The sequence below is a fragment of the Eptatretus burgeri genome, chromosome 16 (assembly GCF_056783735.1).
Source record: "Eptatretus burgeri isolate ZD-2024b chromosome 16, Ebu_testis_v1, whole genome shotgun sequence".
In the NCBI taxonomy this organism is placed as follows: Eukaryota; Metazoa; Chordata; class Myxini; order Myxiniformes; family Myxinidae; genus Eptatretus; species Eptatretus burgeri.
Window position 1 is genome coordinate 36638737 of NC_140976.1, and position 14574 is coordinate 36653310.

Genomic DNA, 14574 nt, shown 5'->3' on the forward strand with positions numbered 1-14574 from the left:
AAGACTGCTTTCCATGATAATCTAGCACTCTTGGATATCAGCTACCAGCTCTGCTTGCCGAGCATGTAGCTCAGCTGGGTGCGGCTCACCCGGTCGTAAATCGGTTTGAGATCACCGCCGGCTAGAACAGCTTCTCGAGCTCCCAGCCCCCTAATCAATGGAACCCGCATTACATAATGTAATTTTGTCTTCCTGCTCCCACTGGATCAGATGGGCTAAGCTTTCGTCTGTAATGGCCTCCGTATATCACGCATGCGTTTACGACTTGTGTTGTTGTTTTTTCTTCTCTTCTCCGTAAGTTCCTCCGTATGGACCGAAGTAAGATGCTGCTGGCAATAAAAGGAATGGTGTTTCAGGTTCCCAGCCTGTCACTCTCAAGCGGTGCTTTACTGCGCCACCTGTGTAAAGTTTGACCAGCTAATGTTGTCTGGGAAATGTGTAAGGGGTGAGGCCAGTGATTGTCATATGGTTTTGGTTTTTGTTTTTCTTCTTGATGTACGTATGTTGAACAAAAGATTTCCTGAACTGAACCTTTTTGGCCCTGGAATCCAAAGTGCCCCGATCATGGCAAATGCTTTGTTAACATATCTGCGCAGTTGAATCGTTTTTGTGTTTAAAGCTCATTGAGGAGCTTCTAGATTTGATTTATATAAAAGATAGTAAGTAATCTCATGCCACATTTGACTAATGGATTCAAACCCGTGTCTTCCTATTGAGGGAAGCAAACTCGCACTCATTGGGATGCCATATTTTCACCTAAGGTAGAATTTCAAATGCATCTGATTTGGTAATGTTCAGATCATTCAACTAAGGTGCAAAACCTTTCTCTTTATATTATCCTGCAGATGGTGCAGGTGTCATATACATATCTTTGAGGTGTCTAGATGCGCGTTCTCTCCAATTATGCATTCTGGTGTTTCGATGGAATGTAAAGATATTAAGAAACCAACCACTTCCTTAAGAACTATTTTATTCCAATGGGAGAAACCTGGATGAGAATTTTCAGTTCATGTGTCATCTCTCAATATGTACAATGTCGTACACTGAAATGGGTTTTGATAGCAAAATGGATGGACGGAGGGGGAAGGGTGGGAGGTGATCAGGTGAGGCCATGTTGCCTGTTTTACGATTTACGATTGCCTGTCGAACGTGTAATTATTCATCAGACTGGGAGTATTATCGATAGCAGGTTTCATACATGTTCATAATGTGTGAGTTTTGATGACTTCAAATAACGCTTAAATTAAACAATACATTTCGGACAATGTCTGTCTGTCTTCTACGGACATTACGAGAATGCAGAACATAGTAACAATTACATCCTAAAGTACAAACACAATTATTTCAAGGAGCTATTTGTCGGTTAAGCAAAAGGTGTGAGTATAACTGAGAACAGTTGATGGGTAGTGTACGCTGGCTGGGGCGGGTAGCCTTGTTGTAGCTTGGCCGCTCTGCTGTACCGCTTAACACCGCCGTGTAACCTTGCGGCCTGCGCTGGCATTTCGGAGATGCTGCTTCGCTCGAAAGTGAATCGATGGCTTCTGACAGGCCTTGTTACATTCATGTCTGCACCGTGATCCACCACCAATGCCCCTTACACTTAACGATCTTCGTTATTTTATTTTATTTTGTTTCACTCCTGCAACGTCCCATTGTCCCTCCGCCATCCTGCCCCAACAACCTTAGTCGATAGTGAAGCAAAAGTGCAAACATTTGATTTGCCAATCTTGTGGAAGGTTACATCAGTTATGTGTTGCGTGTACATGTAATCTGCACCGATATTTGTTGTTCGGTTGCCATATCCTCTGCCACTCCTTCGTCAGTTTAACGACTCGTGCAATACAACCACAACACCGGTCTACGACTCGAAGTGATGACGAGGTGGGCGAAGCCATGTTCATTGTGTAGGTTTTGGAGGGTCAGTTGAGAAGAGGCTGTCACATGTCCTGTCTTCTCTCTACTTTGTCTTCATACCATCTGTTCTCTCTTTTGTTACCTTTTTATCTTGTTTTTATTTTTTTTCCAATTTCACTAACCATCTTGTCTCAACCAACCCTCCATTACTCGATGGAAATTCAGAGATCGGTCTTTCCTACCACCTTCTTCAAGCTACAAATTTTGTCTTCCAGTTTTAGTTGCCTTGTCTGAGCAGCTGCGGAATCACCCTGTCCACCTAAACATTTTGTCTGCCGACTGCCTGCTCTCAGCTAATCCCATGTCGGGAGGCATACGTGAAAGCAGGAGATTAGCGAGACCTGACAGGGTATCTCAAATCTCTGTTCATCCCCCCATCTCAAGTCTGTACCATTATGTAGCTTTTCTTGCTGCATCTCAAGCGTTCGGAATTTAAACCTGTTGGTGCTCGGAGCTGTGCATAAAAGGACAGGGAAAATAGTTTAATTTTCACAATCGAAATATATTGTGCAGTGCCATACGGCACTATATTGATAAATTAATTTAATGTTGCCATGGATCAAACTGAATTGGTATCTTGTTATTCAGAGCATCGCTCCCCTTAGAGTATCATTGATAAACACATTGTACAATTGGGAAAAGGTCTTGTCAGTCATGTTTTCATCGTGAAAGAAATACGAAGGTGGACTTCAGTCTGAAAACGATGGCTGGCTGGATAGACTAGACTAGACTATATGCACACTCTCTTCTGAGAGAGATTAGACTATGTTAAGCCAGAGGACTTCTCTGCCAGCACTCGAGGTGTTGTTGACTTTTTCATGTTTACATGACCTAAGGCTCATAGTGGAGCTGAATACACAAATCATACATGTAGAACAGCATGCAAGACACCAGACTTGATTTCAGACAAACTAAACCACTGAATTTGGGGGAAGTGATGTCACTTCCCAGATCATGCTGGGTATGAGCGATGCCAACTTTATAAGATGTCGCTTTCCCCCCCCCCCCCCCCCCGCACTCAAAGGGGCAATGAAGTTGGAATTTCCTGCTCACCGTGGATTCCAACACTTGGTGTTTATCCATACTCTGCCCTTTAAATGCTGAAGGTCAAGCAAGGAAGCAGCAGATCCATGTTTAGTCTTTACTATGACTTGGCCGGGGTCGGGGTCAAACCGCCCGACGTCATAGACTCGGAGTGGATGCTCGAAACATTACACAACCAAGGGTGGTAGAAAGAGTGGGTGAGTTATATCTGACACCCTTCACAAATTACAAATCACTGCCCAAATTACCTTGCCAGGCCTGGACAGCTAGTTCGTGAAAGACTTCGGCCAGAAACGACCCCACATGAATATCATAATAACTATGGTGGTAGTAGTTGTAGGAGTAGTTCAGCCCGAATTCTCAGAAGATTCATCGGAAGCTCTTTGAACATGAGAAACTCCGTATTAGTCACAGTTTACTGGTTGCAATTCTATTGTGCCATTTTAGACACCATTGACATCATCGACACCAATATCTGCAATTATTTGAGAGATGTTTATCACTCATCATTTATTGGGAGATTGGAATTCTCATACCTTGAAAAACAATTATATTTCTAAAGAAATAGATGAATTGCTTCGGTGAGGATAAGGTAATTAACCCGTGCTGGAAGCACAAAGCAGGGTTAAGCGATTGGTTCACTCTGTCTGTTCCACAGACGTCAGTCTATGATTGAGGAACTACTTAATTTGAATTGAATATTAGATTTTGAACACTGGAGAACACAAATCGCTTTATTGGGACTTCCAAAAACATTCAGTTCAGCAATACTTGGACAAAATATTATGCCATCTCGACCAATCAAATTTACTTCTTGGATTCTCAACATCGGGGAATATTGAGATTCAGACAAAACAGGCTCATAGGAAATATAGATCATGCTCGGAAACGCAAAGCATGAGTTTAAAAGATCCTTCCCATGTACTTTTTCTCAAGACTGCATGGGCTGAGGTGTTCTATGAACTCTAGGTTTTTTGATGTTGTAAGCCAGTAAAGTGGAATAGTCACACCCATAGTCATTCAGAACAGGGAAAAGGAATGAGTCAACCACAGTGAGTGGGATCGCATCACATGTAGAACAGACGTTGTGGCGCAGGCGGATCATCCCACCCTGAAGGTCATTAATGAGCCAACTGGGTTTTCCTGGCAATCCGATATTGAGGGGACTGTTCTGAAACGAACGAGACTTCCTGAACATGAGAATCTGAATCCTTAATGGTGCTGCCTCCAGCTGGATTTTATCTCGGCCTCAAGGATGCAAGTCCTGTGTCCGGAGCAACAAGCCACCACTGTACTTTACCCAGAAACTACAGTAAGTCGAGTTTCTTCCACACTCGCCTAATATTAGTCTTTTTGAAGACTTTTATAAATCCAAGCTGCCCTGGTCTAGGCATGTTATGTTTGCGAATGTCTTGGTAGTCGATATGGTTGTAACCGTATTTCGTTCAACTCAAAATGGAATAGGATAAACAATATGTTCTAAACTCTAAAGGGTTTTTTTAATGACCATTAATTCTTTCGGTTCCTTATTCCCCATTGTTCAATGATACCAAATCTTTCTTACCAGGAGTTATCGCACGTTTTGAATATGCTCTCCTTGAGAATGGTGCAGGACTGGCAACTTGTATACTATGAAAGCCAATATGAAGTCCCATGATAACCTTCATTATCCCTGCATGTGGAGTATGAGACTATCCCATTGGAACCAAATACAGCACCATTCCCCCTCTTTCCCTCTCTTTCCCTACATGCACTATTAATATTAGGTTTCTTGAAGACCATGGTACACTGATTCCTGTGGAGAGGCAGTTGCAATCAAGCAGCTAGCTTGCTTTCTCAACATGGAAAGTTAAGCCCACTTTGAGCAACTTGAGTTCATTCCATAAGGTTCACAACAAGTGTAGGTCTGTATTGATGCATGCTGGAAAGCAAAATCTTTCAAATCGCTTGGCTGAACTCTCCAATCAGTCTCCTTCCTCCAAATGATGGTGGCATCTTGTTATGTCCATCACTGGTGTATGCACCCCCTCCAATCCGTCCCTCACCTCAAACAGTCTTACGATATACAGATGCTGCCTGAGATAAGGCAAAATGTCTAAACTCTGTGTTTGCCTCCAAATCACATGGACCCAAAACCCATCCCGTTTTGTCCCCATCTTACCCCTTCATTTCCACTGTCGACTGGACTCTGCATCATTCTCACTAAAGAAGATAAAGAAAGTTCTGTCCAGCCTTGGCCCAGCTTTGGCAACTGGCCTTGAAGGCATCAGTGCCCATGGTCTCTAATCCTGCTCTGCCATTCATGCTTCTGTGTTGTCTACCCTATTCAGTCTGGGCTTCTCCTTTGGCCACCTCCAATAAGCCTGGGAGTCAGCAAACATTACTACCATCTACAAGAAGTGTACAACAACAGGTCATATCAACTACAGCTCAGAGTACTTCTTTCTAATTACAAGCAAAATCATGGAATCCATGATTGCTGCTGCTGTCATCTTTCCTGTTTTTAAACAGCCTGGTTTCTGAACATCAGTTTGGATTTGATTCTGGTCAATCAACTTTGCACATGCTGCTGCTCCTCTCAGAAATTATTGGAGGCCCTTTAAGAGAAGGTCCTGATTAAGAGATCAGGACCTTCTCCTTTGACATATCTGGGGCATCGACACAGTCTGGCATCTAGCTTTACTCGCCAAGCTCTCTGCCATTTTCCATTCAAGGCTACCTTCATTCCTGGATTTTTGACTTCCTCAACTCATGCAGTAAATGTGTTACCGTCAATGGAACTCTCCTTCCCTCTCCCAGTGGAGGCTGGAGTCTCCCAAGGCAGTGTGTTGGGTCTAGTCTTGTTCCTCATCCACATAAACGACCTCTGTGATACTGTGAGAAATCCGATCTTCCTTTTTACAGATGACTCCACATTGTGTTGTGCAGTCCCCTATCCATCCACTTGGAAGACTGCAGCTTCATCATTCTTTGTTGATCTGGAAATAATGTCCTTCGATCATGAAAAATCTCACTGCCTCACCCTGTTGCTACGGATTGTCAAACTAACCCACCTATTTCTTTGGTCATCCACTGAAAGAGGTTCTGTCTCTTGAACTTATCGGCCTCACCATCAGCCATGATCTCTCCTGGGCTAACCACATTGCAAAACTTGCCCCCAAAGCCAGTGGCAGATTGGGCATCCTCTGTTCATCCTAGTCTTTCCTTGGAAATTCAAAGCTACTCACAGTCTACAAGGCATTTGTTCATAGCTCAATGGAGTACTGATCTCTGCTCTGGGCTGGTGCCCCAACATCACATCTATGTCTCTTATACTTTGTGGAATGTTTATTATTGAAATTTTCCATGATGAGCCTGAAGCTCAAGGCTTTCACATCGCAGGTAAGTCAATGGTCTCTCTGTTTTTTTTGCCGTCTTCATCTCCATTGAGACTGACATTACTCCCACTGCTGTCTCAATCCTCCAACCTTCCCGAGCAACTCAAGGATGAATGCATTCTTCCAGTAACCCCTCTTAAACTTTCAAAATCCAGGCTGACTGCACAACTCAACTCTTTTATTCCTCACTTCTCCCATTTATTCAACCACCTTCCAGAGGCTGTTCTGTCTCACTCTTTTCTCCAGGACTTCAAGGAAGCAGTACACTGCCATATCTTTTCATCCCCAATTCTGTCAGATGATCTTTATTACCCCCATTGACCTTTCCTAATCCCACCCTCCTCTTTGCTGCTTTCAGTGTTTCTTCCCCTCCTCCCTTTCCTCTTTCCCCAAATGCCAAGTTGTTGCCCCACTACCCCACTGTCAGTTCAACCTCACTCATCAATGAACCTCATTCATGTATTGTAGAGAGAGGAATAAAATAAAATAAAACGTGTCCTTTGACTAGACAAACTTCCCTCCCTCTTCTCAAGTTCATTTGAGGAATGGATTATAGATTATTATCGTTTCATTTGTTTTTTTTCCATGTTTGGTCGGCAGATTTTATATTGTTTGGTATCACTCCAACACACTCTTCATACAAAGTACAGCCTTTCGGAATATGAAGCATTCACGATGAAGCATCTGAATGAATTTAGGTTAAATATAATGTACATTTACAACTTATTATTAACATTGTTTTCATCATACTGAGCTGGGGTATTTGTGCCACCAGCCAAGCAGGAGTGCTGTCATGCCATTTCTTGTGGGAAAAACGACAATTCAAACCAGGTTTCCTTAAATTTACCATATTTGTATTAAATAATCTCTTTTTTTCCTTCTTCTCATGTTGTATTTCTTTCAAACTTATTGCAGCAAAGACACAAAAATAAATGTCAACTGCTTATTTAGGCAAACTCAAGTGAGGATTTTTCAAGTAATCCTATGAACACGTTATCTAATATCCTTTTTTTTAACCCAACACGCTACTTTGTAAGTATGAGCAGGTTGCCTGTGCCCGCACGGTAATCTAAATGGAGTGGGGATAAAGGCGGAAAATGCAAACGGCGTCTTCTGTCATCGAGCCGGCTAAAACAATTCGCATTTATCATCACGTCTGATGCAATTTAAATGCTCTAATGGTGGTGAGGGGCTCCATTTGAAACTGTTGATTCGATATATGGAGCTTTTTGATGCCTTATAGGGCCCGTAATAAAAATTTGTGTTGCGTCAAAGCCAGTGACCAATTACAAATTAATAGTAGTATATACATTTTGTAATGTTTGATTTCATCTACATATTACATACAGCAAAAAGATGGAATATTTCACCTCCATCTTCCTTCCCCATACATTTTTCCATTCCATTCCTTCCCCTCGCAAACTTCCCATTTCATCCTGAACCCAACCTGACTTGTGTACACATGTCGATGACCATATCCATTGTACATCTTATTCTGAAGCCACATCTGTTGCTAAAAGAATGGATTAAAAAAATACACCAGAAATTTATATTTTGAGAAGTCATGTTTTAGTATAAAAAGAAACAATAATCGAATCTCTCAGTTATTCAAACAAATTCATCGGTAGACAATTTGTTTCTTATTTTTGTTCACGGCTTTAATAAATGTTTGTTGTGTGTAGGCATCTGCAACCCTTTTTCCATTGGGCACAGTTCCATAACAATGTGACAAAAACAACTTCATTTAAACACCCTCCATTGGCATCTCCTGCGAGGAGGCTGAGTCTTTGGGCCTCTCACTCTCTCACCGCAGGCAAGTCGGTGGTCTTTCTGTCTTCTATCATCTCCTCTCCGGTCTCACCAAGCTCACCCTCCCTGCTGTGTCTGCGATTTATCCCCACCATATTTCTGCAGGGCGCTCAAGGTCCGACAACAACCCCCTTCTTGTAAAACTACCAAAATGACAAATCACTGCTCACCTTCACTCTTTCATTCCTCTTTTTCCCCCACCTTTGGAATAAACTCCCAAACTCTGTTCAATCCCATTCTACCCTCCAGGTCTTCAAAACAGCTGTTCACCACCACCTCTTATCATCTCCCATCCAAATCGTCGATCTTTTCTACCCCCGTTAATCCACCCAAGCCCACCTCCTTTAAATTCCCTGCTTTCTATTCTGAAAGTCCCTGTCATGTAAGGATCTGAAAGTCCCTGTCCTGTCCATCTTGTTTACCCTGTTTACCCCGCCCCATCCCTCTCCCTTCCACAGATCTCCCAATGTCTCTGTTCCCCACTGTTTTGTCCTTCCCACTCCCACCCCTCTTGTCTCATGCCCCCCTTGCTGTGCGTTGTGTGTTCGCTCTCACACAAACCTCGACAAGGTATACAAAAAATAAAAAAAATTAACATTATGTGTTACCTTTGTGCAGTGAAATTAGCAAATCATTGCATTAGTGCTTTTTTCTGTATATATATATATATATATATATATATATATATATATATATATATATATATATATATATATATATATATATATATATATATATATATACATACATACATACATACATATATATATATATATATATATATATATATATATATATATATATATATATATATATATATATATATATATATATATATATATATATATATATATATATATATATATATATATATATATATATATATATATATATATATATATATATATATAGTTGCGGTTCTCTGAACTGCATGCATACAACAGATAGGTGTCCCAAGACAGTTATTCCATTATATACGTGTAGATAGTCCCCTTCCTTTTGTTTAGCGGGACAACAAGGGAGTGCGTTGTGATGATCTAATAGCTAGGGTTGCTTAAATAATTTTCTTCTTCATTTCGTCCACACTCTTCTTTTCGTCTTTTTATTCCTGAGGTAAATCAGCCACGTGCGCCTTCGCTGTAAGGTGGGGCCTCATGTAAATCAGTGTGTGCGGCTCCGCGGTGAGGAAACTGCTGCACAGAGGTCCTCATTCCCGGGCGAGCCCTAAACCCGGCGTGTGCGGCGAGTGATGTGCGCTTGGCAGTGTGGGGTTGTCGACTCAGCTTCTGATGATCTGGGGAAGATTGTTGGTTGTATTAAAAAGACATGCGAATAAATAACTCTTCAGAGGCTGCACGAATGGTGTTTTTCACGGCACGGGAAACACAGCCAGCATGACGCCGACGCTGCACAAAACGCGTTCGGAGGCCGATAAAGCCGACTCCATGCCATGTTCGGCGGGATACGAGTGTGCGGAGTAGAAGCGGCTTGTTCCTTTTCAATCTCAATATCCGACACATATTGGTGTTCGCCCCTCGCACACGCTAGCGGAGTCGTGTGTGAGCGCTGGCCACGTGCGTAATGGTGGAACCGCGCGCACTGTATGGAATGTGATAGAAAGCAGGCATGTACGCCGCTCGTGAGACGTGCATGGATTTATCCATGATGATGTACCTTCAGTTCTCGCTGGCAGCAGTGGATTCTCCATGGATGGTGAACGTCTTCTATTCTCTACGGCCAGCAAAGCTGCGATCGAGCCGAGGAATGTACAGTGCAGGCCACGTTGGCGCGCGCAAAGCGAGCGCGTTGATAGATGCTGGGCGAATGCCCGAGCAGGCAGGCGGGGCCCTCGACCGGTCACCCGGGCATGGCCCGGGGGTTTTTGCAGGATGATTCGCGTGCCAACTTCGGTGTTGGCGATTCGTGTCATCCGTGGGGTCGGAGCGAGGTGTGTTCGCTGTCTGGGATGGCCGTGCCTGAAACGAAGTGAGGCGGTTTCTGGCCCAAGCTGGCGGGCCACGTGAGGGGACGGGGACAATCGGAGCGCCCGATTCAGGTGATGACGTTACGATTCGGGGTGGCCCCTCCCCCCCCCCAAACTGCAAATCCTATAGAGGTCAGAGAAGTTCCTCCGTCTCTCTCTTGCCTTTTTCTGTCTCTCTTGCTTTTTGAGTTTCTCCGCCTCTCTCTCGTCTCGCCTTGTTGACCACCACGACCCGCCTCCTGCTGCCCGGACTCCGCCTCCTCGTCTCCACCTCCTCATGTCGCTCGGCTGCCCACATGACGTCGACCCCACCCGACTATCTGGTCCCACCTACTACTCCGACCTCGCACTCTTGATTCCGCCCCTTCTCGACTCAAGCTCCTCCTTTATGGTGCCCAATTCCTGGTTCTAAACTCCCTCTTCATCGGGTTTTCTGTGTGTGTGTTTGTGTGTGTGTGTGTGTGTGTGTGTGTGTGTGTGTGTGTGTGTGTGTGTGTGTGTGTGTGTGTGTGTGTGTGTGTGTGTGTGTGTGTGTGTGTGTGTGTGTGTGTGTGTGTCCTGGTGCCTTTCTGCTCAAGTATGACTGCAGAAGATCGTTATTATTATTGTTATTATTTTTGCGTTAAGTCTGCTCTGTGTCCCCTTTAGTAAGTTTCCTGTTTATTGTCGCACCACACGCTTCTTTCTATCCCTGCATTACACACAACAATAAAACCATTCACTGTGCCACATATCTTTCCTCGCCTGCTTGTAAATAAATTATTATTATTGTTAGGAATGTTCCCTGCTCGTTTTTGTCTTTTCTTCCATTGATCCTGCATGGTCCAAATTCTACTTTAGCCAGGACTTTATTCCCATTGATCCGTTCCTTTTAGCCGGTACATCCTTGTATTGGCAGTGTCGCTCGGCTGCATCCGATCCGGTAAAGTGATCCGGTCCGGTAGTGATCCGGTTCAGACAAGGCATACCGAGGGTGTGTTCCCCGGTAATTAAATCATGTGATTAATAGGTAACCTGATTATACCATAGACGGGAGGACCCTAGGCCACGCGGTTGAGTTATTGGCATCCACGGTCGGTTAAGCGACCCGCCGCATCACGGAATTATCCGTGTGTGACGGCCTACAATTCCGGGGGAGTCTGGTGGGAACTGGATAGCTTCCCCCACCTAGTTGTCTTACCCGACCCCCCTGGCCCGCAACAATATATATATATATATATATATATATATATATATATATATATATATATATATATATATATAAATATATGTCATTCCATAACCCAAAAGTGGCATTGCTATTTGGATCTTTTAAAAGTCTGCGTTAAGAATGGTCTCGGTCACGCTAGACGAAGTGTCTTCATCGGAAAGACAAGGTGATTGCTACAAAGCAAAGCCAACTGCAAGTTCAAACAACAGCTAGCTTTAAATCTGGAATACATCTTAACATGAAGAACATTCAAACAAATTTATTCGCTGAATAAAGAACGCAATAGAGCTGGAAGTAAGTTCCTGGTTTGCATTGATTGCTCTACGTTTACCTCTGGAGTCTTTCTCACATTTACCTTTTTTCACCCTTCACCTCACTGCCCCCATTTGTGCCAGATTAGGGGCAAATGTTACGACCCCCTGAAGAATTGAATCCCATTAGTCCAGACCATCCCCTTTCCACCGCAATAGCAGCTTTAACAGGCCAAGGAGTTTGGACAAAAGCTGCAGTTGAGACAAAGGTTTTTGAGAGGCCTTTGGAATGCGTTATTTTGCACCAGTTGCCTCTTCACCGCTTGTCTGACTTTCCGAGTTAACTCGATGCATTAGATTATGGGACAGGGACTCACTTTAGCAGACTAACTCAATATCAGGGTTATTTTGTAAGCTGATGTGTTTTTTGCTGAGGTTTATTGTCTCCCTCTGTGCACTGTTTTGCAGATAACTGGCAAGTGAGAAACAACACACAAGATCCAGAGGAAGGAGTTTGTGAAGATATGAAAGAATTGGTATCGAGGAAGGCCGAGGCAAGCTGAGGTTGACACCATAACGAGAGAGATTTAAAAATCAAAACAAATACACGCAAGGAAAAACTGTTCATTCAAGCATGTTGTTTGAAAACAGTTTGGATGCAGATATATTGATGCCTTTTGCAGAACAATTTGCCTGTCTCATACTTGTACACTTGGCTACTGAGAAAGTCAGATATTGACAGAAAAATAGAGTGCAGTAGACAGATCGGGAAGGAAAGAGTCTCGCTGTATAAGAGAGAGAGACAAGTTTTTTTGAGGGCATCTAGAAAGGGGACAGAGAAAAACAAGTTGTTTGGAAGAAGGATAAAGTTTCAGAAAGAGAGAGATAGACACACACACACACACATATACATATACATATAAAAGTGTGAGGGTGTGTCAGTGTGTGAAGAAGAGAAGTAACATGTTGGAGAGACTTTTGTGAAGGGAGAATACGACAGTGCTTTGGGGAATAAGGGTGGAGAGAGTCATAGATTGTGTAGAGAAGGTGTAGTCTCGACTGAAACTGGAAAGAGAAAGATGGAGGAATAAGGTTAGATTTCTTCAGAGAGCAAGAAGTAGCAAAATAAACAGACCCCAACAGCATCGAAGAAAACTACCAGAGGGCACACACACAAAAGTGGACAGGTGATATGTACCTGACCACGGCAGAATTCAGCTTGTGAAAGACTGAAGAATTAAAAAAGAGATATACTGCACACGAATAAACCAATCGCTTCGGCACGTCAGAAGGAAGACAGACGGACACACCTGCACACATACACGCAAAGAGAGGTGAAGACAAGTTGCAGCATCACAACCACAAACGTCTAATGTGCTGAGGCTCTTAAGGATAAGCGGGGAGCGGCTGCAATGGAGACAAGGGAGCGACGGCCATACCGCTCTCTCACCAAAACGAGGCGTGAGAGACGGCAGCGTTATGGAGGTGGCCCTGGCAGCACAGCTGCTGCGGCTGCTGCTGCCGCTGCAGCTGCCGCAGCTTCGGCAGCTACTGGAGTAGGAAATAGCGGAGTTGACGGGCACCCGGTCCCTCGAAAGTCATACAGCTCGAGTGAAACACTGCAAGCTTATGGTGGACCAGGAACCCGCTTTGGCTCCACTGGGAGGATCCACAGTGCTCTTTGGGAAGCGGATGCGGAGCCCAGGCAAGGTGAGTGGAAGGAGTGAGGGAAGACATATTGACATTGGGAGATTGTTTTGGGGAATCTGCTGTGCATATTGGTTTTGCATTTCTCCATTTTATCGGTATCATTTTTGTTTTTATAAAATTCGGTCATAATTATAGCATTTCCATTGAAATTGAATGCCAGTTCAAGCACTCAGCAAATGTTAAAATGAAATTTGTGATGAATACTACATATCAACTAATTTGTGCATTAAACAGGAAGAAAATAAATTTACTTTATCATCATCCATCGAATACTATGTGTATGTGTGTATGTGTATATGTGTGTGTATATATATATATATATATATATATATATATATATATATATATATATATATATATATATATATATATATATATATATATATATATATATATATATATATGACCAAATACAACCCGCCGCTTCGCTGACGGCAAAATAAAGTGGGGGGGGGAGAAAGAGGGAGGGAGAGAGAGAGGAGGCAGGTGTGGGGTGAGAGGGGGAAGGGGAGGTAGAGAGGATGGAGAGGTAAGTTAGGGGGGAGGTGGGGAGAGAAACACCTCACCAAACGTTGCTATTCACTGCGGGAGGGAGGGGTGCATGTGTGAGAGAGAGAGAAAGAGAAAGAGAGAAGACACACACACACACACACACACACACACACACACACACACACACACACACACACACACACACACACACACAGGCAGAGACAGCAAGAGAATGACAGGTGTGGGAGGAGAGTGCTGCATTTTATGAGGAGGGGGGAGCAAGGAGGGGGCAGAGTGAGAGAAAAAGGTGGGGGAGAGGAGGAAAAAAAACCATGATAGGCGAGGGGTGGAGGTGCGGTTTGCAAACTGAATGATGTGTGATGCTTAATGACCGAACACGAAAAAAAAGCGTCAAAACAGCTGTACACACAACGACACATCAGAGTTTGTAAAGTAATCCGCTGGCACATCTGCAAAACTATGATATCCCAGTTGCAGAAAAATTGTGGGAAAATGAACCAAAATCAATCACTGAAAATATTGAAGTACCGCTCACGTATGACCTTATGATCCCATCTGGCGTGGACACCGAAAACAAAGCATTGTGACAAGAGAGAATACTTAGGTGCAAAAAAAGAAGGCTTTGTTAATTGAGGTGTTTGTGCCATTGATTTTGGACTAACGATGCAGAAATCAGGAAAATGACCAAATACCAAAACCTCAAGAATGAAGTGAAAATATCCTGGAAGCTGAAGAATGCCAAAGTTGTACCAGTGATGACGA

The 14574-nt window shown here is 43.4% G+C and overlaps 1 protein-coding gene across 6 annotated transcripts in view; it reads left to right on the forward strand.

Annotated features, from left to right (window-relative positions):
- Positions 1–14574, forward strand: part of LOC147010863 (teneurin-3-like) — a 417211-nt gene that overhangs the window by 54943 nt on the left and 347694 nt on the right. For all 6 annotated transcript variants that reach the window (XM_085858959.1, XM_085858958.1, XM_085858960.1 and 3 more), the window contains one exon: positions 12058–13299. In XM_085858959.1, the coding sequence (XP_085715085.1) occupies positions 13002–13299 (298 nt within the window). In that variant the 5' untranslated portion in view covers positions 12058–13001. The remainder of the gene's footprint in view (positions 1–12057; positions 13300–14574) is intronic.